Below are 23,828 nucleotides of genomic sequence, written 5' to 3'. Positions count from 1 at the left end.
CTCTATAAGAAGGTTTTAATGTTGGGGTTGCATGTGAACTAATAAAGGTTGCTCTAATTTGTTTGGTTAACTTTGTGTACAACAAAGTTATGTGGACCCTTGGTGTTTTTTTTGAGTAAATATTTATTTTCATTTTTAAATATGTTAAGGTTAAATTAAAATTAAAAGCTTGATAATAAATTTTTTTAGATCGATTAATTCAAAAGAATCGATCTCGATGTACAATAATAAAATTTATTTAAAATTAAAGTAAAGTTATATATGGGGTTTAATATTTTTTTTTATAATATGTTAATTCATGAATTTATTTTAGTCTTTTAAATTAAAAAATATCATATTAATTCTTTCAAATATATTATGTTAATTTTAGTTAACTAGGAATTTAACTATATTTTTTGAGTTTTTCAATTTTAATTAAATGAAAGTTCAATAATTTAACTAAGAATTAATTTAATATATTTTTAGTGTTAAGAGATCAATAATATAAACTTCAAAGTTAAGAGGAAAAAAATATTAAGCGATGTTAAATTTCTTGATATTTAAAAGTCAAAGTGAGTATATAATTTAATTTTAGAATAAGAGGCATCTAAGGTTAAGCGCATGGCATGAAATGAATATTTAGAGTGGTCAATTGTCTTGGTAATGTGATAAGTTTTGAATTGGGAAATAATAAATGCCTACTTAAATAGGAATTAAATATGAGATTTGGAAGATCTTATCTTTAATGACAAGCTTAGAAACTGATAGGGCAGCAGAGTAAGTATCTTAGAATTAAATTTTGAGGTATTTTTATTTTTATAATGATACAAATTTGTACGAATAGGAATATCCTTTTTGTTTTGTATTTTTAAGATATTTGTTACTTAGTTCTATCTCTTTCAAAAAAGCATTATCTGAGAAATAAAAACAAATCTAATCAATTGCTACAGTACTGTAAATTTTGGCCATAATCTTGTATTTATATTTTTACCATTGGATAAATGAAGATTCTCTGAATTGTAGAAGCTGTAAATGGCGCCATAGTATATCCTCGTGTACCCAATTTGACACAAAAGCTAGCTTATTTCAAAACTTTAATGCATAAGCTAGTAAGCACCTAGAGTTTCTCAAAAATCCAACTTTTGAAAATTTGTGATAAAACAAACTAGAGTAAATTACTCTCTCAACGTGAACAACCGACAATTAATTGATTCTGAATGTTGATAAACTCAAAATTACTCCCTTTAAAAGCCAGGCACTATCATTATTATATTCATTACGTAAAATTTTGTTTCTGAATTTGGATAAAATGAGAGGTGATCGCTTTAGGAGGAGAGGCGTAGCAAAAAATATTTTGTATAAAATAGTGAATAAATATTCATTATTAATATATTTTATATTTTTAAAATATTATCACACATAGCCTGTTTTTTTTGTGTGTTTTTTTTATGATGGATATATTTTGTCATTTACTATTATAGTGTAATAAGGTGACGTATTAGTTAAGATGAAAGTTTTACAAAGGTTTATTCATGAAGAGAGTTGTCAGGACCGTTGTGTTAATGTATCTTCGATCACATCTAAGGGATTCTTAGAATAAGCTTATTCTACTTCGATCTTGCATGGATATCATCAAATTATTTTTTGACCTAAAAATGTGTCAAACAGAGGAATAGCAAGGAGAAAATTACGAATAGTGGTTGAAGACATTAAGGATGGTGGAGGTCCAAGGACCTTCAAAGAAGGGTGGCTTATTTATCCATTAAAGTTTGGAGATTGGATTTTTACTCGGCAGTTAGTATTGCGATTCTAAATTTTGACGTTAAGTATTTTAATAGCAAGGACATTGTCACTCTTAAAGAACATGTTTTGGCGAGCATCATTTTTAAAAAAAATGTTCAAAATATGGACATAAAACTTGATATGATCACAAGACAAAAATCATTTTTTAGTTATTCGTAAACAACAAATGTTCAGAATTTTCTCCTTGCTATTCTTATTGATGAATTAGGTCAATACATATCACAACGTATTTGGATATATTTAGAGAACACACAATTTATTGTAAAGAGTTTCTTGACTTCAAATACTAATCTTATTTTGTTAGAAATGTCATAATATATTGTTCCAGACCGAAGAGGTGAGACCACACTTAAGTCTACAGATGTTCTAGTTACATAGAAGAGAAACATGTATGTATGGACTTGATTAAGTTTTTTTCACAGGTGGGATTGAGAACTATAGATTTTAGTGAGAAAAAAAACCTCAATTGTTTTAAGAAAATGATCAAACATAAAAAATAAAATAAAAAATAAAAAAAAAATAAGTCATTCGACAATTAACATGTTCTCGAACTATTTATCTTGAAACTTTTAATTTCTTAACATCAAATAAAGTGAATCTTTAAAAAAAAAAGTCTAAAAAATCATGCAAAGCAATATCTCTTAAATTAAGAAATATAATTTTTAAGAGGATTAGTTTTGTCATTAAAAAAATGATAACAACACAATTTATTAATAAAAAACAGAAATAGATTATATAACTTTTAAATTTCTCTAAATTAAGAGAATTTTATATTATAAAAATGAAAGAAAAAAAATTATCTCCACTGAAATCTCTTACTCTTTCTACTCTATTCTCTCTTTCTTTTTTTCAAAAATCTTATCCTCCTCCTCAAACTCCCAAATAAATCATAATTGCATTCATGGCCTAAATAATTGTTTACCCCTTTAAAAGCACTAGAGTTTGCGACACACTATAGCCCAAGCATACCTGCAGATATTTGGCATTAGAAAGGAATCTTGTCCTACTAATCTACTATTAAAATAAAGAAAAGGTAATGAAAAACATTTTGCTTGATCAATCACATGTAGTCACGCGATACAAGCTTATTTAGATTAAGCTTTCTCAAAGACACTCGTGATTTTGCTTATCTTCATCACCAATTTTGGTTACTTGTCGTACATATTTGGTTACTTGTCGTCTCATTATTTTATCTAATACATTTATCAAATTAGTATTTTGGTGCAAACTATAACACTAACAATAAATTCTAAAGTAAAAGATAGTAAGGAGCACAAGAATCTACAAGCAAAAATATTCCCACAGTAACAGTAATCAAAGAATGGCAAATTCCACCAACATACTTAAGTTAAAATTTATCCATTGATTTTTCATTTGATTTTCACCAACATTCGATCAGCCTGTGATAAAATTTTGAGAAACAAATGCACTAGTACGTAGTAACATTGATAAAGAAATGTAACTCGGTTTTTTTAAGCTGTAAATATTTCAGATTTAGCAACGTTTTAATCCTTTCGATGATCGACTTAAAAAACACACATAACACAGGCCAATAATAGTAAAAGATTCAGACCTTATTTGGTGGTATATACTACTGGATTCTTGATGAACCCAGACTCAGTTCAACAGAACCACGGGTGTAGTTTTCTCGTTCAATGATATGGCAATGCCTGTTACCTGGAACCTGCTTTGAAATCTCTGGCCATAATAAACTATATATTACGTCACAATAATCATTCTATGCTCCGTAAATGAGGAAGAAAACTTGAGAACAAATACAAATTACTAGGGAAACTTATCAAGAAACAGAAATTGATAGTGTGTGTCACGGCTGTATAGCTATACTTAGTAAATCTACCTAATTCTGTTGATTGAGTAGTTAGTAAATCTACCTAATTCTGTTAGTTGTTACAGTTCTGTTGGAATTCAATTAGTTAGTGCATTAAGCAAACTACTTGTATCTCTACAAGGAGGTGTTTGAGTAAACAACTTAATTAAGCACTTTTCAATAAGCACTTGTATAAGAGTTTATATATAAGTCGTTTTTACAATTGGATAAAAAATGAAGGTAAATTCTACATAATTTTTGTATAAATTGTTTTGATAAGTTAACCTAAGGATCTTATGAAAATAAACTGAAAACAACCTATAGGCATACCACATGCTATTTTTAAAAGTTCTTTTAAACACTTAAGCAAGTGCTTATATGTCATAAGATAAGTCTATATAAAGTCTTCCAATATAGATGATAAAATGTGAAATTACATTTGTGAGTGTGATAAATTACATGTACTTATATAGTATAACAGACTATGAAAAGGTTCTACCCAGTTGGTTTTTCAAAATCTACAATATAATTACATCAAACCCTCTAAAATGCATCACTCCCTTGAGGATTCAAATTTTGATTTGAACTCCTACACTAGGTGAGAACTACAGAGTCATTGAATACTCGTAGCGATGATAAACTTGAAGAAAACAATGCACTGGTAGCATTTGATAAAGAAATTCAAGTCAGCTTTTTACAGCTGTCATTGGCAATTTATCAATTGTCCAATCTTTTTAACTTTAAAACTCACATTGTACAAGCTAATAGCCAAAGAGCTACACTTCATTGGTTTGTAGATACCATATGATTCTTAATTAAGTTTGCCACATGCTCAGCCACCCACAACGAACCAGCCTCCGTACAACAGAAACCATGAGTGTGGTTTTCTCGCTCAATAAATAAGGAAATTCCTGGAACCTGCTTTGAGATCTGTTACCAGAATAAATTAAGTTATGCTGTGATAATCATTCAATACTCCGTGAACATACACTTGAGAACAAACACAAATCACTAGAGAAGCTTATGAAAGAAACAGAAGCACTGCAATCATGGCTAGCATTTCAATCAGTGCTTCTTTTCGCATAATTTAACGTTACATGGTATTTATCCTATGATGCATAGGTAGGACAACAGTACCCGGTGGGTACTGCTGGTACGGATATGGCATTTAAAAAAAATCAAAGTACGTGTACGTCAATAAAATTAAGAGTTTCTATATAAAATGTATCAATAGAGAGCTAAATTGTTCAATTCAAAACATCACGTTAAAAGTTTAAAAATTAAAAACTGTGTTAAGTTAAAACAAATAAACTAAAATACATAATATATTATATGAATATATGAGAAAACCACAAATTTTACTCGAAACAGACTAATGAAGAAAAAAAATCAAGTATCACAAGTACAGTACGTGCAGACGGGTACGGGTGCGTACCCAGTGCGAGTATTTCACTATTTTAGAAGTACCCATGCTTCAGACTTTTTATCACTCCAAAACATACTCAAAAACAACATTTACATATCTCTTCATGGAAGTGTAAATGTTTTACTAGAAAGTTTTGACTTTAACCAGATGCCAAATTCACCCATAAAACATGACAGGTAATGTAGAGAACACTGGAAGACCGTCCTCTAATATCCAACTTTAGGCAGCTGGGGCCTGACGTAGTTTTTTTTCAGTTTCGTTCATGCTAAAATCCAGTTCATTGGTTTTTCGAAACTACAAATGTCCATTACTTTGAAACAAATAAGAGAATAGGTAAAAAGAAAGTGTTTCGGGTAATATCAGTGTATATAATTAAGTACCATGTCTTTATAATCAATGTATTGTAATTTTGCGAGCATCTGTTATTTGATACATTAATTTTATTGATTAGGCTGAAAACAGAGAAAATTAATTAACTTTCTCCTTGTGTGTGTATAACTGAAGGTCCACAGCTTATAGTAGGGAAATATGAAGAGGAGGGGGAAGATCAGAATTATCAGATCACAATTCTTGTAAAGATCTCAACACAAACCAAACCCTCAGCTTAATGGCATGGACAGCTGTAAGCTTACATATCCTAAAAAAGGAAATATAAGGTTCTTCTTGCTTCAAGTAGAAAAAAAAGGTTCTATCTTTTTTACTTTTAATATTTAGAGAAAAAAACTCTCAAATTTTAATACAAAAAATCTTTTTTGAACGATAAAAAGAACACTCAACTTTAATCATTTTGTTGCACTATTTTGGGACCTTAAATGATCACCAAGAATATGTATGATACAAATCCAACCAAGTAATTATCCCACATACACACAATCAGAAGGAGCCGATCCTGGTCCTGGATTACACTTGAGACATAAATCTCCCTTGAGATGAAGCAAAAGCTTTCCAGATGATGATAAAAGTAATCAAAATACACGATAACGTACCTCTTCAAGCAATTGAAGTGGACCCCAATGATCATCAACACCAAATAAAAACGCACACTGATCCTTCCTTTCTCGTAAAAATGTCCAATCTGGTGTCTCCGCTAACTAACATAGTAAACACATGGTATGACTATCAATGCAGTTAACATTGTTGAATATAAGCAAGCACTACTAAATATGTATTCAAACTTTAAAATAACATCTGTATGCTTGATCTCCCAGAATACAAGGTTGGGTAGAGAGTCCCCCATCCTCAAAAAAAAATAGCAACACTCAAATATGAAGAAATCCACAATCATTTAAAATCTATTTTGCACCTCTAGATGACAAAGGGAAGCTGAAAGTACTGGCTACAAATCAGCAAAACCAAACAGCTATGACTTTTTTTAAATTAGGAGGTACTAAGCCATTCACACCTAATGAGGATTCGAACTCATCCCCCTTGGTTTACAAAGCCAGGCAGTCACCGTTGTGTTGGCAACCACGAGATTATTGACATACTAAGAAACTACAGTGATGAAATTTGAAGTTTTGCAAATATCATTTTGAGTATTGAAAATTTATGGGTGCCTTTGTAGCTTCAAAAAACATGCCCTCCCTCCCATTCAATTTTCTTGTGATAGACTCGGACATATGCAAGAAAAATAAAGAATTGGCTGAAGAGGAGTGGGTTAATTGGAAATGTTAGATGCATATGAATGAAAGAGAAAGCAAGAAAATAATTCCCGAATTAAAAAGCCAATGACTGTTGTAGAGAAGGTGTCAAGGTGTAAGAATTGTGGCAGTGGGAAAATCTAAGAGAAAGATGAACGAAGTGCAGAGGTAAGAAAAGAACTTGGACAGTGTCTGATATCTGTAATTTCTGATGTTCATGAACGAATTAGCTGAAGTACATTTTACACTTACATATAAGGTGGGGTCTTAAGAAATAAGACTAAGTATACTAGAAGAAACTACCTCTGTAGCAGAATAAGCGGCCAAGCATATTCTGTTACAAACTAATATCACAAAAAAAAGTGAGGACTGGGGTTGGGGTGAGTTGGATATTCTGGTCACTGTAAAATATCTCCATCATTGGCAGAGGGCTGCCTCTGCTTGTGAGGAGTTTGGTCTCCATAACTTTCACAATGATATTTCTATGTGAAATCAAGGACTGGTGATGAGATGCATGGAAGCAAAGGCAGCAAGGAGGAGGGGCGAATGACAAGATGAGGCATAGTGAGTGGTAGTGTGAGGTACTCCCTCGGTACACAAATATAAGCAAAAACAAGTCATGTTTCTTGGACTCAAATATAAGCAGATTCCAACTTGTTGGACCGCCTTAATTGCGGTCCGCCTCTAGTCGCCGTAATTGCGGCACTTTGGCTTGTCTTATTGCAGTCCCTAACACCTTCATTGTGTTAGCTTTGAAGGGGTGGATTTAGTCCCACATTGCTAAGAGATATGGCATGTGTTGTGTTTATAAGTGGGGGTAATCCTTACCTTACAAGCCGGTTTTTAAGTCGGCTTTGTAGGGATGAGTTAGGCCCAACCCAAATTCTGAGACAACTAACTCCACTAAAGTTTTCAGGAAAGAAATTCCCATTGAAAATTAAATTAAATGAAGATAGAAGATAGTTTGGTGAATATAATTATATCTTTAGTTACATCAAGAAAAGTTAGATATATTATTAATTAGAGAACAATTGATATTTTGGCTTACATGTAAGTTCAGAGGCAGTATTGTATTTTACTAGGGAAGACCCAAGTTGGTGCATTGTGCCAAGTAATATTCCCAAGTCAACCCTGTACCCGAAAGGGAGAAAGTAGATACAGCAATGGTTTTCTTGGAGGGATGAGCACTGAATTGGTTCAATGCTTGGATGGGGAGAATAAAATTGATTTGTAAGTTGGTAAGAAAAATAACTCCTACTTACCAATTAGGTAAGAGAATATAAAGCAATGTCATACAACAGCAACTAAAACTTTTACACGAAGTGAAGTCCGTTACATGGACCAGACAATGCCATAGTGCTTTATTTCAAACATGAATTCTCAGGAAAAATTTCAAGTGTAGATGAAAAAATGATATATGGTAAATATAAAAGGTAAGTATATTCGTAGAAAGGAAGCAATTTACCTCTTTGAATTCAGTCATGGCCATATAGAGGACATTCCGCATGGTATGGTACTGTAAAGTTATTAAAGTTGGAGAAAATCAATACAAAAAAAGATGCAAATGTAACCCACTGTGAATAAATAAAATCCGTATCATAAAATGTTGATCTTTTATTAGTATTCCAAATATAACTAAAAGATATCAATAATCAGAAAAGGGAAAACCAGAACTCCCTCCATTCAAAACCTTTGGTTGTTTAAGCATTTTAGTTTTGTTTCAAGACTTTGGGTTATTAAAAAACCCAAGAAATATTTGACCTTTTTCCTTCCAAATGCAGGCACCCCTAAATATAATTAACATCATTTTCTTTTTACAAGATTGTTTGAGATATTATAGGTATTTGTAAAACATTTAATGATTCAAATATGTGCAAATACTTTAAACAACCAAAGTTTTGGGAATAGAAGGAGTAACTTACACGTTCATATGACCTAACATTGAAGCCGTTTTCCAACAGTAAAGCTAACCTGTGACAAGTGAGAGCATGCAGCCTCAACTGCACTGGAAGACCATGACTTCCCAAGGGATTTTTTGACAATAAACCTCAAAACATTGACTGGTAACAATCCTAATGATGCTGTCAGGTAGCTAAGAGCAGCAGCTACAATTTGGGATCTGAAATCCAATTAACCATTAGTCATTTCAAATGACAGCTCGGATTTTTGAACGAAAATTGTCATTCATCAGCTTTGATGATAATATGATAACTATTTGACAAAAAGAGATACCTAAATACTAATTTTTATGTGAAATATGTTCAGATTAAACTATTAATATCATTTTGTGTAAATCGAATCCCAAGAGGTAAGAAGAGAGTCTGAACCATGTCAAAAATGTGATATCTTAACTCAAAACATCGCTACTAATTCATGGCATATCTAACAAAGAAGGCAATATCAAAGGGGGTTGACGTGAAGGGAGATGTCAGACTTACTGTGCAATTTTTGCGATAATTAACTGTGCTCTTGAGTGTGGGTTTAAAGTCAAAAATGGATAAAGTCCAACGCAATATTTCACCTGCAGAGCCCGGGAGAAATGCAAGCACATGATTTACAAAGACCAGAAATATTAAATTTTATGGGCGGGTGGTATTATATGTTCATGCTTAATTAAATATGCAGAACTCCGGGCACCTTCTTTAGAGACTTCTTGAACATTTCAACAGATATGTATGAACCAATAGAGTGCCCAACCTGATAAGAAAACTTTAAATTAGTTATCAAAACTTCATTTCAGTAAATAATATTAAACTTTTCTATATGCAGAACATTTTTTGGAACATTTTTTGTTCAATTTGCAGCACATTTGTGTTATAGTTCTTACAACACTGCAAATGAATATGACCCTGGGGAAAAATATTGGAGTTGTTGATGTAAAAGAACCCACCAGTATTATAGGAATCTCGATATCTTGCAGTTCCTCTTTGATAAAATCAATCTAGAAAAACACAGAAGTGAAGACTACTGTTACACATCAATACAATGTTAAAGTACATTTATCTAAGTCAAGAAAGGAGAAAAATGGAAAGCATAAAAGTACCCAGTTAAACCAGTAAACAAATACAGGAATGCAGTTATTTGAACATGAAGGAATATAAGCATGCTAACCCAAAAGTAGTACTACATTGTAGCATACTACAAGAGACAACCAGAGAATGATAATTCTTATTTTTTGTTTGGTACACATTTCAAAAACTCAATTCTGCCACTGTTTCCATACCAACCATCAATACATCGATAAATCAATAGTTTTACATGGAAATAAAAAAAAATGAATGATTTCTAATTAAGTTATCTCGGATACCAAATTTATTCTATTTTTGGTAGTACACGTGCTCCCAATGTACACATGGTGTCGCCAACTAGTAAATGAGTATTTAAACAAACCATTTGATGAACTGCCTAACACTAAAACCAGCAAATGATATGTGAAGATCAAATATCAAGCATTAAATTACCTTATGATCAATTTGTTCTTGTAAAGAGAACAACCGCCCATGCTCCCAATCCTAGTAAGAAAACACTGTAAGAAACCCACTAATGCCACCAACAACCCAACCCGACATATCAAACAAAACAAACTGCAAGTACCTTTCTTGAGTGAGAGACTTGGCCAATAGCTGATAGTTGAAATAATAATGAATAGTAAGCATATAATAGTTAACCAGATTTCCACATTATAACAAGTAGCCATAAAGAAAAAACTATCTTTATTTGCCTGTTACCGATGCAGTTCCCCCAAGAAGCTCATATAGAAACTCCACAAAGTCTTTGTAGAATAAAATAACACCTGCAGTAACCAAACACACAATGCCATATAAACAGCTTAATTAAGTGTTTATCATATACTCTTTCCACCTCAAAAATATCCTATTTAGATTGTGTGCAGTTCATAAGAAAATAAGAAGTTAAGGTGATTTTAATGATTAAATGAATTTTATTTACTAAAATATTCGTGCAAATCATAATTAGTTGAGTAGCTAGGTGGACTAAGATTCAATAAATAAGGATATATTAATGAAAAAATATAATTAAGAAGGTTTAATTTAAAGTGAGGATTATTTTAAGACAAATAAATATTATAAATGAGACATTTTTTATAAGACACAGAGAGTGACTGGATAGCTATTTCTATGCCAAAAGATAACGTAAAGTTAAATTGTTTTCATATAAACTATACATTGTGATAGGATACTGGATTCGGGCTCTGGCCCAATTGGTGTGTTGAATGGGAAGGGAAGTGACATGATAGTAGGACTCTCTTAAGAGTCAGTTAGAATATTCTCTGATTTTAAGGGACTTTTTGTTTTATAAAAGATTATGGAGAGGAGTGAAAACTCATTCAGAAAGTGTGTTAGTAAACAGTTAGGAGAAGTTTCTCTCTGGTCTAGGAGTCTAGCTCTTGTTTAGGAGTTCGTCATAGAACCCTGATTTACATTTTCTCGTTATGTTTTCACTATTGTAGAGCCTGAAGATCATCAATTTCCATTCAATAATATACAGTTTTGTTTCTTTGTTTTTACATAAGTTCATAAGCTATCCTGACAAACTTATAGAAATAAGCTAAAAACAGCTAATGGATATGCCACAAGTATTTATACCTATCTAAAAGTCTCAAGCGTTTATGTCTTATATAGCGCCAACACTTATAATCAAACGCGTGTCTAGTCCAGTGTCAGCATGTTAGCACTGATAATGACACATGTGATTACATTTAAATAATTCATTTTTTTCAAAATATTATCTGCATCGACGTGTCTGTGTTCTCGGTGCTTACTAGTTTATCCCAAAAGATAAGTTCAATTAAATCAATTAATACCGCATAATAACATGGAAAACATAACAACCGCTAGAGCAAACTATCGAAGCCACACCTGGGTTTCCAGGAACAAACAGAACATGCAAACTTGGATCATCAGCTTGTATCTCCAGAATTTCAGAGGTATAACTATATAAAATTACAAAATCACTCATAAATGATAAAATATTGTTAAAAAAAATGTTCTCAAATTCAAGGACAACGTAACTATTACCTACTTTGACAATTTGCATAATCGAAAATTGGCACACTTTCTACCATTGGAAAGCAAACTATCGTCCACACCCATGTCCTCGTTCAAGCACTTTGCAATAAACCTTGTCCTAGAATACAAAATTGGGAGAACGAAAGTCTGTGTGATAATTTAACGGAATCGAAGTAGCAGAGAAATCGTAGAGATTAAATTACGGAAAACCTTGATCCGCATTGAATTTTAACAGAAATGCAAATCTCAGAAGCAATAATAGACGGAGAGTGAGAGTGTGCAGAGGGAAGGAACAATAATGGTAATGGAAGATCGAAATGCATGGGAAGGTACCTGGAAATGGAACGATGAAAGCGGAGAGAGTGAGAGAGGGTTCGTCGAGTGCAATATGTAAGATGAGGGAGAATTTGAGAGCTTAACATCTGAAATGGCTCATTTCTAACTGCAACAAGAACTATTATAGTTTTTTATTAAAATAAAAATGGAAATAGAAATTAAAGATAATTTTAACCAAATGAATTTTGTTTAAAAAGTTTATATGTATATTAGAAGAAAATAACATTTATTTTAAAATAATAAATGGAATATTTGTCTTAAAATTTCTCGTATCAATAATGTTAAACATTTTAAATACAAATAATAATTAAACGATTAAAATTAAAAAATATATATACATGAAATGGAGATCTTAAAAAATAAGAAATTTCGCATGTGAAAATGGATTTTTAGGGTATTTGTGAACATAATAACATGTAAATGTAAGTTCGACGAGATTGGGAATTGACAATTTGATTCATTTGATGGGAACTTGTAAAAAATATTCATGATAAATATAGTAAAAATTTATACTACGCATATGGAGATCGGATCATGTATTTTCATTATTTTTTTATGGATGATCTTGGGATGTGCCTTTGAATATAGATTGAGATGAGAGATGGTGGGGTGAGTCTCTATATCAGTTGTTTATGGAAACATCGGCATTTCATATGAGAAGTTACTGAAAGTTAATGGGTCAATTCCTAACTTGATCATTCTTAGCAATAGTTCCCGGATTAGGGGAGGTTCTGTTGAGAATGGATGTCGCCCTTCCAGTCCTTTTGACGGGAATGAGGAGGGAAACTTACGCACTTCGGTTTATCTGAAGGTTGTTGTGCGTTTAATTTCTTCTATTCGTTATCATGAAGAAATGAAGGCGGCAATTGTTTCCTAAAATGAGATAAGGACTCATTATTTTTCTGAAACCTTCGTCGCTGCTAGTGGCAGAGAACCTATTGAGGAGGACATTAGGAAAAATCTCCTTTTTAGGAACAATAATTCAATTTCTGACTAGCGTTCTATTGTATGTGACAGTTGGGACGACATGGTAAAACGGGGATGATACGTCTTAGTTCAACCTCTGGATTCTAGACTTTACATTTGGGTTGATACTGAGTTGGTAGGAACTGTTTTCGTATATGGTCATTTGAAGAAAATGGAAGATGTTTGTATAGAGGTGGGTCCATCTTCTGATTAGGCGGTTTCCCATATTAATGAGGGCAATTGAATATACAGTCCTTATGACAAGTGTGTTATCAATTTCTATGGGTGTCTTTTTAACCTGGGTGAAGTTCATTTTACCTTTCATTGATTTTCGAGGAGGGCTTGCTAAATCACTTGGTCATTTATCCTTCCCAACTTCATCCATATGCTTGGGTTATTGCAAAAATGTTCCAGTATTGGTGGGAGTATTAAAGGGTTGACTCGTCTATTCGACATTTCTTTAATTTTTTTCTCATATCCCAAACTTTGAGGGACTCTGTTCGTGGTTAGGGAATTATTTATATTTTCCAGTTGAACCGGATGTTCGGCCTATACATGGATAGTTGAAAAAAATTAAGGACCATTATATTTTTTGTGACTCCCCTAAGCTGAGAGGCTCATTCGGTCCTCTATAACGTTAGCTAGGACGCTCTAGGCTCCCCTTCCTCTTCCTCTCAATGTCGGTAAAGGGTTAGGAAGTACTAGTCTTGGGATCATTTTGAATGAGAATCCCTCAAGTATTCTTTTGTTGATGATGAGCCTTGCCTAGACGCTCAGTCATTGAATAAGGATATGGTGTCCTTCTAGGAACAATTAGGTTACGAGGAGGGGAAGAATCTTGAAGAAGTAGGGTTTATGGAACAGCAGAGGCGGGTTATTAATTCTTGAACTATCTTGAATTCTTCTAGCGTCGAGGAGAGGAGGGGACTTTTTTGTGAGGTGATGGCTACTTTTTTTGTGTGGCAATTAAACATTTCTCTTTGTTCGCATAACCAATAGTGTCCCTTACGAGCCTTTATGAGACGAGGAATGCTATGGAAGATATGAATGCCTCTAAGGACTTGACTTCCTTTGGTATTTTCGATTTGGTCTCTGAGCAACCATTTTGGGATGTTGTTGGTGATCATCCCTCTAATGCTATTGTTTTTCATTATGCCCTTACTCTTCTGGGTTCAACCAACAAGGGTGAGAGGGGAAGTAATAAGTCACATGATTGTCCCATTTCTCACCTGGTGGTTCCTGCAAAAGGAGTCGAGTCAAATATATCTTCGATGAGAGTGTTAGGAAGAAGATGAAAACTTTTGAACCCCAATCCACTATGATCTCCCTTGAGGTTCCTTGTGTGTTGCTTTCTAAGGTTTCATACATCCTCTCTTCTTGGGTGCCTCGAATGTCTCAACAAGTTTGTAAGTCCTTCTCAGAGCAAGATGTCTCATACATCCAGAATCTTTCTGATACTGGAAAGATGGAGTTGGTGGTTGAAACAGCATATCATCTGTTTCGTGGGGCTTCCTTAATGACCTTGGATGTCGCTGGGTGGGGTAAAATGCTTGTGCCTGGCGACCTGCCCAAAGAAAATGAGCAGTGGAAAAATAAGTGTGAAGTTGTTATTTGTGAGTGAATTGTTCTTCAAGAGAATATGTTAAAACTTCAAGCATAAATAAACTAGTTCTGAGAGGAGGTCGATTAATAGAAGGCTCAAGTTGGAAAGTTTTTTAGCCTTCAAAAGGAAACAGATACCTGTGGTTCCCCGTTTGACTTAACAACTAAGATTATCGATTTGCAAGGGACTCTGGCTGAAAAAGAGAAGGCCCTGGAAGAAGCTAATGCTTCTACTGTGGAATCGTCATCCCAAGTGGTTGCTGCCCAGAAAGCTATAAAGGAGGAACAAGAGTATTGTCAGAAGTGGATGAAGGAATACACCATTATTGTCGACGAGTAGCTGTATATAAGCGGGCATGGGTTGTCGGGCAGGCCCGTTTTGTCCGCACTTTTTCACAGGGTAGACCAAGGTTTTAGGCCCACGCATTCTAATATACCACCCCACGACTCTGTTATTTTGCAGGCGCATGCATAAACATAAAATTTTGTAATTTTTAGGCTTAAAAGATGCAATGCCCTATAAGCCTTCCCCACCATGCCCTCATATTTTTTAGGGGAGGTCTAAGGTTTTAGTCTCGCACCCTCAAGTATGCTTACCCCTCCCTACCCCTATTTTTTGCAGGCTTTTGCGGGATGGGCTTAAACGGGGAGGACATGTCTATTTACCACCCCTATCGGTTAGGGTATTTAAAGCGCTCTTACTGCTTTTCATCGGGGGATTGAGTAAGTTTAGCTTATCTTTCCTGGAATTGAGATTCCTCTAGACAAAAGGGGCCTGAGGAAGAGAATTATGGACGGTGAAATAGTCGGCAGAGAGGAAGAGGAGAAGTCTTGTGGGGACGTGTGATGTCCGTAATTTCTTTAGTAATTCCTAGATTTTATAGTGTTCAGATAATTTTGTTAGTCTTCTGGATTTTTATTTTCAAACATTATTTTCTTTTCTCTCTTATTTTAATGTTCTTTCTCCCGTTGCATTCCTTCGTTGTTTCTGCTTCTTGGCATTTTTATTTCGCTGCACATAGTTGTTATATTTTTTGACGTCGTCGAGGACCATACCCGGGAAAAGGTAAGATCCTCTTGTCTACCCCCAAGTTTAGGTATGGTCCGATTTCCACGTCTTCTAGGTTTCACCTCCCTTGCCCTCGTAGTGGCTAGTTCCTAGGGGAGTGTACCAATTGTAATGCAATGAATAACGTTTCTCGTTCGTGTTTCTGCTACAAAAGATAACAATGTATTTTGCAAAGAGTGTCATATTTTCATGAATAAGTTAAAAGCAAAGAAAGGCTTATTTGCTATTAAAGTGGACCTTGATAAGGCTTACGATATGTTGAATTGGAAATTTGTGGAAGGGGTTCTCAAGGAGTTGTGCATCCCTAAACATCTCATGCACATAATTATGTCTATTGTTAACTCAGTTAGCATGAGGGTGCTTTAGAATGGGTAGAAGGGAGATTACTTTAAGTTGAAGAAATGATTGCGCCAAGGGGACCCAATCTCTCTGTACCTTTTTGTTCTCAGTATTGATAAGTTGTCCCACATGATAATGGATGTAGTGGACAACAAATAGTGGGAATGAATGCAAGCGGGGAGGCGAGGACCTAGAACTTCGCATCTAATGTTTGCGGATGACCTTCTTCTCTTTTGAAAGGCAACGAAATAATAGGTCACCAATATTATGAATGTTCTGCAGAAGTTTTGCGAAGCATCGGGACAACAAGTAAGTATTGAGAAATCTAATATTATGTTTTCCAAGAATACTCCTCATCACCTAAGAAGAGAGATTGTGCAAGATTCGGGTTTGAAAGAGGTTAAAGAACTTGGTATGTACCTAGGGGTCGCATTGACTGGACAAAGTCCCAAAGTAAATAATTACCTTTATCTCATAGAGAAGGTCATATCCATGCTTGCTAACTAGAAAGGAAAACAATTATCCTTTGCTGGGAGGGCTACCTTGGCAAAGTATGTTATAGAGGTGCTTCCAACTTATGCATTGATGAGTAACAAGGTGCCCCTCACTTGTCTTAAAGAGATCCACAAAATTCAGAGAAACTTTATTTGGGGGCATGCTAAGAATGAGAGACCAGTCCACACAATTAGTTGGAAGGAGATAACACAACCTAAACATTGTGGGGGTTTGGGGTTGAGGAACCTCCGAGACATGAACTCAACTTGTATAGCCAAGTTAGGATGGAAGAATAAAAGTGGGGGAAGATTCCTTATGGAGAATTTTATGTGTGGAGCGTATGATATAAAGTGAATGATAGGGGGGACAATAGAATCCAGAAACTATGACACTAGTTTATGGAAAGAAATTGTCAATATATGGTCGCTCCTTGATAAAATGTCTAAATGGGAGGTGGGCAATGGGTATTCCATTAAAGTGTGGACAGACTTTTGGGTTGATGCAGATGTCAAGCTCAAGAATTATGTAGAGGTTCCGTTGTTGTGCAAGGATGAAGACACATTAACATCCATCTTGGGGAGTGAAGTGAGTTGGGACTAGAATCGGTTAAAAACTTGCTTCCTTATGAGATTCTTGAAAAAATTCAAGCAATAAAGCCTCCTAGTGTGGGCTGTCAGGATCCAGATTACCGCATTTGGGGAGGCACCAATTTGGAACAATTTACTATATCCAATGTGTTTTATCATAATGCAGGATCTTGTCAGGAGGAAAGCACGAAAAGTTGGAAGAACATTTGGAAGGTGATGGTGTCAGAATGAGTCCGAAGTTTCATTTGGATGTTGCACCACAATGGAATCAAGACCAATCATTTACTTAGTCTGCTCCACTTGAGGAATTCGTACTATGAAGACTATAATGGGATAGAAGAAACTACGATTCATGTAATGAGAGACTATGAGAATGCAAAACTTATCTAGATGTCGTTGCTGAACAATAATGACATGCATATCTTTTTTGAAGTCAACTTCGAAGAGTGGTTGAAGCTGAATATGCAGAGAAACTTTGGTCGAAATGAAGAAAATTGGCAGTCTATTTGAGAAATTGTTTGCCACCAACTTTGGAAATGAAGGAACCTTAGGAATTATGTAGATGAGCACATAGATCCAAGCACCGCAAATGATGTTATCCGTGATAGGGTGCACAACTATAATGTTACTATGAGTCTGCAGCATCGGGTGCAACAAACTAGAGTGATCACAATGCTGCAAGTTGGAAGAAACCGGATCATGATTGGATGTGCCTCAATACAGATGGTGCGGTAGCCAAAAACAAACTCGATGGTGTGGTTGTATAGTAAGGAATCATAATGGGGATTATATATGTGGATTGGGAAAGAACAATGGACACTGCAATGTGTTTAACGCCTAACTTTGGTGTGTGTATGAGGGGGTAAAGCTTGTGCAATCCAAAGGCTTATCCAAAGTGGAGTTGCAAATTGATAATCAAAAAGTAGTTCATGCTCTTCAAGATATTTCAAGTGGGACTCAAGGATTACATTTATTACGCAAAATCAAGACTTATATGGAAGGAAGTATGGAATTCAAAGTGGTGAAAGTCCATCGCACAACAAACTGTTGGGCAGACTCTTTAGAAAAGTATAGCTTAAGCCTTCAAGGAGGTCCAATAGAATTAAGCGACTATCCTAGCTTTTTGTATAATCTGATCTTAGATGATATTAGTGGTTTTGGTTAAGTGTGTTGTTTGTTTGGGCTTTGCTCTCTATCGCATTACGCGAAAAACCGGCGGGAAACGAAAACAACAGAGCCGCCACCGTGCGTTATTTATCCCAAAGGAGGGAAAGGAAACGCTCAGAGTAAACCTGGAAAGAACATGGTCTCGCGACCAAAGAGAATGGGATCGGGAGTCGGTTATGCGAAGGGAAGGTATTAGCACCCCTACGCATCCGTCGTACTCGACGGGATCCACGCACTAAAGGAAGGAAAATGGTTGCTAAAACACTGCTCAAACACACACACACTGGCTGAAAGAGAAACAAGAAAACAAACAAGACTGACTCGGCAGGATATCGCATCCTGGGCCTACTTAGTCTATCAAGCATAGACATCAGAGTCTAAGTAGTTCGGACTAGGGGAAAACATGCTCGCTAGGATGTCGCATCCTATGCATACGTATCTTCTTGGACAAAGAAGAATCAGAGCATCCGTAGCTCGGCTAACACGCACACAAACAAACACAGGCGAGGGCAAACATGGAGCCTGAATGCCAATCACTGGACTTACATCAGCATCCGAACCAAAACACACGCTAGAACTCGAATGCCACTCGATGGACTTACATCAGCTTCCAAGCACACAACAACACAAAACAAAGACACAGGCGCCCAGAGAGATCTGCTCATCTCCTGCCTACGTACCTCATCTGGTATGAGGATCAGGGCGACGTAGTTCCCCTACGGAGGGAAAAAGGACTAGCCTAACCAGATAACAGAGGGAGACACAACTAGGGAGACTACGACTCGAGCCTAGATGTTATCATGCAATATCATCCCTAAGTTAAGGTTTCTAGCTAACTTGCCCAGGAAGCAAGCCTATCCTACACATGACTTGCACAGGAAGCAAGTCAAACCAAACCTAACTTGCACAGGAAGTAAGCTAAAGCAAACCTAACTTGCACAGGAAGCAAGTCAAACTAAACCTAACTTGCACAGGAAGCAAGCTAAAGCAAACATACGAACACAAGTAGCACACACTATATGTAAGCAAAGGGCTCAAACAAGGTTAGGTTTTAGTCGAGGGGTCATATCAACCTCAACAAACAAACCACTGGAACTGGGTAGTGTTAGCTCTTAACCTTGCCATTGAGGGGCTAAGGTGAAGCAGATGAAAGGTAAGTGAAGATAAGACTTCACAACTCTTATCCCTGGCCTGGGAGAGCTTAAGACAAGAATGTGTGGGTTCAGAAAGTGGGAACCCTTCTACACATTTGACACTGACTCAACTGTACAGTTGTACAAGATCTTGGGTTTGTATCTGCAATGCATCAACACAGTGGTGTGAGCAAAGCAGATGACACACAGAATAGCAGGGGATAGATTGCATATCCCTTGGGTTCTGCCAATTGCCTCTTCACTTAGGAGGTCTTTGACTATATACAAGGACAAATGTAAACAGTCACAAACATTGCCTCTTAAGGAGGACTTCAGACAATTGCCTGGCCAAGTAACAGGCCAGGTCTTCCAGGCTACATGAAGATAAGAAGTTATACCTCAATGCAAATTGCTCTTAAGCAAAGCAAAGCAAAGTTCTTAAAGAACTATAAGCAACTAAAGGTACCTGAAACCAGTCAGACAACATCAGTATACAATTCAAAGTTAAATCAAAATGAGATAGAGATTAACAGTCAACACAATCAGTTAAATGTGCAATGCACAAGGCTCAAAGCATGTGAGCCAAGCAACCTACAAAACAAACAAGTTAGTCATGATAATCAGTCAAGCTCAACCAATTTGCATAAGTTTCTTTAGATATTTGTTGCTTAACCTGAAACAACAAACTTAAACATGAGCAACACGACCACTAGGACAAGCCTAGGGTCAAAAAGAAATAAGAAAGTCAAAACAGCAAGTGACAAGTGTCCAAAATCAAGTTCAAACAATCAAGAAACAAACTCAATTGATTTCATGCTCATATCAATCATCATCATCATTTCATAAGCAAATTAGGTCAAAGCAAGGCATATGGAAGCTCAAAGAAGTCAACAAAAATATGCAACTCAAATCCAATCACAAACAATTCAAAAAAATCTTAAAATAATTCATGATCAACCATCATCCATAACATGATAAGCACACCAAATTTCAGCTCAATTGGATCATGGGAAGTAGGGAAATGAAAATCAGAAAGGCAGGGCAAGTTCAAACATGCTCAAAGAAGTCAACCAAACATGCACCAACTTCAATAAATCATAAATCAGTGACAACATATGAGAAATGAATGGGATTAAAACCATAATAAACCTTAAGATGTCTACTAATCACATGTCAAATTTCATGTCCATCCAATAATGTATGAGAATTTCACAAATCATATGGCATCATGTGTCACAAAAGTCAACATTTTGGTCAAACAGGGGGAAAATTATCAATCAATTAGAAAATGCATTCAAAAATTCCAGAAAAATTTACACACATTCTCAACATCCATAAGCATGTTCATGCAAAAAATCAGACCATTTTGAGTTCATTAGGCAAGGTAATTAAAATCATGAAGTTGGACATCAATGGTGTGACACAAATTGTCACACCCTAATTCAAAAAATCATAACTCACAAACCAGCAATTATAAATTCACAAACTCTACACCAAAATCACCATGAATGTGTCTAGTTTGAGCACAAAAAATTTGAGAAGCATTGGATAATGTATCATCATTTCACAATTGATTTGGCAAGACATACATAAAATGGACACATATGACAAACCCTAGCACAATTTAAAATCCACACATGCAAAAAATCTGGAAAAAACATGATAAAAAACTAGAGATCAAGATGAACATTTTGCAAAAAATCCCATGAAATTTGGATCAAAAATTGATTGACTTATGATTTTTGGAAGATTGGTATCAAAATGAAATAACAATTGAGAAATAACATGAATTAATTAAATAATATAAACGGCAGTGGCATTTTGGTAAAAATGGAGTCCCTTAAGTGAAACGGTGTGTTTCAATTAGGGAGGTGGCGAGCGCGGATTGGCTCATGGCCAATAAAACAGTAGAAGCATGCAAAGCAAAAGATCCACACAGCCAATACACGACCTGGGTTTGAAAACTAGGGTTTTTGGGCAACAGTGTTCATGTTCATCACCATCACCAAATCGAAAATGAAAATTTTGCCCAGAAATTTGAATCAAGCATACCATTAGAACCAGCAGACCAAGTACATTAATAATCTAGCATTCATTTTCACTAAAACATGCTGTCATGAATGAATCGAGCAGAAACATATTTAAACATCAAATTTCAATTCAACCTAACTTTCAAAATACTCAACCATTTTTAATGATTCAAAGCTCATTGTGACCAGCAAAGCAAGATCTATCTAAAGCATGGCATGATTTTGGAAATAGAGAGATTCGAAAACTCACTTGATTTGAAGTGCAGTGGTGATGCAGTGGTTGTTTGGTTATGCAAGGCTGAAACAGATGACCAAAGTTGATTTAGATGATGAATGGTCGAGGTATTTTAGCTCAACAATCTTCGAAACAGCTCCACTTGAATTCTGCCATGGATGAAGCTTCTTCAAAACAGTAGTGGAAGATGTCCTTACAGATGGAATATGATACTTGCAATGAGCTCAAAAAGGTTGGTGGATCATGGAACAACTAACCAAGGCTCGTGTTCTTTTGAGTTTTCAGCCAAAAATCAAGATGGAGAAAATGAGTGTTTTGAGAGCAAGAGAGTTTTTGATCTGTTTTCAAAGAGTGGCTAGGGCTTCTGCAGATTGGAAAATGAAATATATATGTCTGTTTAGCATTGTTAATCATGATTAATTGAAATGGTAATTGGAATTTGGTTAAAAGAGGTGTTTTGGACAATTGCTAAAAACCAAGCCAAATTACATGGGGTGTATGAATGTGCACGAATTTGGGCTTTGGACAATCTCTAAATGTGATTTCAGAACCATTCCAATTAGCACAAAGTGTTGGAAATGCTTATTTTGAAAGTCCATTTTTTCACTTCACTTAATTTAATTCATGCTACTTTGAAAATGGTCATTTTGATTGGTAAACTTTTGATGAATTGTGATGACAAATTTGGAAAGAGGGCATCAAATATGACTTGTAGCAAAAAAACCCCACCCAATTTGGCCAAATGGTTTGGAAGATATGCCATTTTGAAGTTCACAAATTTCTGAAAATGATTTGATCATAACTTGCCAACCATACATGAGAAATGAGTGTTCTTGGACTTTTTGGAAATGGGAGAACAAGATCTTCAACTTTCATGTTGGGCAAAAATTCATTTGAAGCTTGTATGATGATGTAATTTTGAGGAGTAAGACTTTCCATTTTTGGCAAATTCCAATTACAGGTCAACTTTCTATTTTTGGAAATTTCTTGTTTGACTTCAAATTCTTCAATGTGGATGCTTGACATGTTATATGAGGCTTATATGGACATGAATGAGATCTCTCAAACCAATTCCCACCATCCAATCACTGATTAAATGCACAGTTGACCACAGTTGACCATAGTTGACTTTTTAGGGTTTCTGGTGGACTGCACATTGACTGATGACTTCTGAGCCTCCAATTCTTGACCAAATCACTTCCAAAGGACCCCTAGGTCATGTGAACATGTTGGACCAACCCTAGGGCCTTGTCTCAATGGGAATTGCACTGGCTTGCTTGATTGACTAATCTCCTGACCAGTTTGACCTAATTCTTCTGAATGACTTGCACTTGGGCACAGGGACAGTGCAATGTTATGCAGTGGACTATGTTAATGTTAATGACCTAATATGAGAATGTATGTACAAAAGGTAGGTGCAAATTTGAGGTGCTACAGCTGCCCCTATTCAATCAGCTGGGAACCCGAATGGATGATAGCAACGGCTGTCAGACTTTCAGGGTAAATAGGGATTGAATACCAAAGAACCGTAGAAATTTGCACTCTGCTGGATATGATACAAGAAGAACCACGTCATTTACCGATGACGACTGCATGACAACTTCAAGAAAGCGAAACCATTTACCGATGGTTGGATACTGGAAACTTGATATTTACCGATATCAACTTCAGCGAGACCATTTACCGATGGCTGCTGGGAAACAACTTGATGTAAAAGGAAGCAAGACCATTTACCGATGGTGGCTTCAAAGAAACTTGACATTTACCGACATCAAGACCATTTACCGATGGCTGCTGCAACTGGGGATTCGATATTTACCGATATCGAAGAAAACGGGGCCATTTACCGATGGCGGATAAAACTGGGCATTCGACATTTACCGATATCGAAGCAAACGGGGCCATTTACCGATGGCGTCTCCACTTGGGGAGGAACGAAATATATTTGTAACAGAATCAGACAAGACGTTTACTGACGACTCTTGGAGATCTTGATTTTATCAACAAGAAAATCAAGCACGACCAGACATTTACCGATGACTGGGATGAGACTCGATGTTTACCGACATCGAAAGATGATGTTTACCGACATCCAAAAATGACCAGACATTTACCGATGACTGGGGAAAAATCCACTGGGAAGAGAAAAACAAATATTCGCAACCG

The 23,828-nt window shown here is 35.5% G+C and overlaps 1 protein-coding gene across 6 annotated transcripts; it reads right to left on the bottom strand.

Annotated features, from left to right (window-relative positions):
- Positions 1-2,587: 2,587 nt before the first annotated feature.
- LOC127125589 (uncharacterized) lies at positions 2,588-12,172 on the bottom strand. 6 transcript variants are annotated; one of them, XR_007804752.1, is made up of 15 exons: positions 12,037-12,160; positions 11,717-11,821; positions 11,554-11,627; positions 10,398-10,469; positions 10,271-10,299; positions 10,138-10,188; positions 9,567-9,617; positions 9,314-9,373; positions 9,115-9,197; positions 8,648-8,795; positions 8,142-8,192; positions 6,023-6,127; positions 4,362-4,540; positions 3,356-3,480; positions 2,588-2,751 (listed from the first exon to the last, which is right to left on the bottom strand). XR_007804752.1 is itself a non-coding variant. In XM_051054368.1 (14 exons), the coding sequence occupies exons 1-13, from the start codon at positions 12,123-12,125 to the stop codon at positions 4,394-4,396; spliced, it is 1,065 nt and encodes a 354-aa protein (XP_050910325.1). In that variant the 5' UTR covers positions 12,126-12,160; the 3' UTR covers positions 2,588-3,480; positions 4,362-4,393. The 6 variants fall into 6 exon arrangements, 5 of the variants coding, with proteins under 5 accessions (XP_050910325.1, XP_050910327.1, XP_050910324.1 ...); XM_051054368.1 differs by having other exon boundaries at positions 2,588-3,480; XM_051054370.1 differs by lacking the exons at positions 2,588-2,751; positions 3,356-3,480 and having other exon boundaries at positions 3,999-4,540; positions 11,713-11,821; positions 12,037-12,172.
- Positions 12,173-23,828: the final 11,656 nt, after the last annotated feature.

Source organism: Lathyrus oleraceus, chromosome 3 (assembly GCF_024323335.1).
Source record: "Lathyrus oleraceus cultivar Zhongwan6 chromosome 3, CAAS_Psat_ZW6_1.0, whole genome shotgun sequence".
Taxonomy (NCBI): domain Eukaryota; kingdom Viridiplantae; phylum Streptophyta; class Magnoliopsida; order Fabales; family Fabaceae; genus Lathyrus; species Lathyrus oleraceus.
Note: the sequence above shows the minus strand (reverse complement) of the source record. Positions and strands in the feature narration are given on the sequence as shown.

Excerpts from the sequence above, each read along its gene's own strand:
- LOC127125589 (XM_051054367.1), bottom strand. The coding sequence starts at position 12,125 with ATGTTAAGCTCTCAAATTCTCCCTCATCTTACATATTGCACTCGACGA. Across the intron at positions 9,618-10,137 it reads AAGAACAAATTGATCATAAG|ATTGATTTTATCAAAGAGGA; the intron begins GTAATTTAATGC and ends GTGTTTTTCTAG. Across the intron at positions 9,374-9,566 it reads TCGAGATTCCTATAATACTG|GTTGGGCACTCTATTGGTTC; the intron begins GTGGGTTCTTTT and ends TTTTCTTATCAG.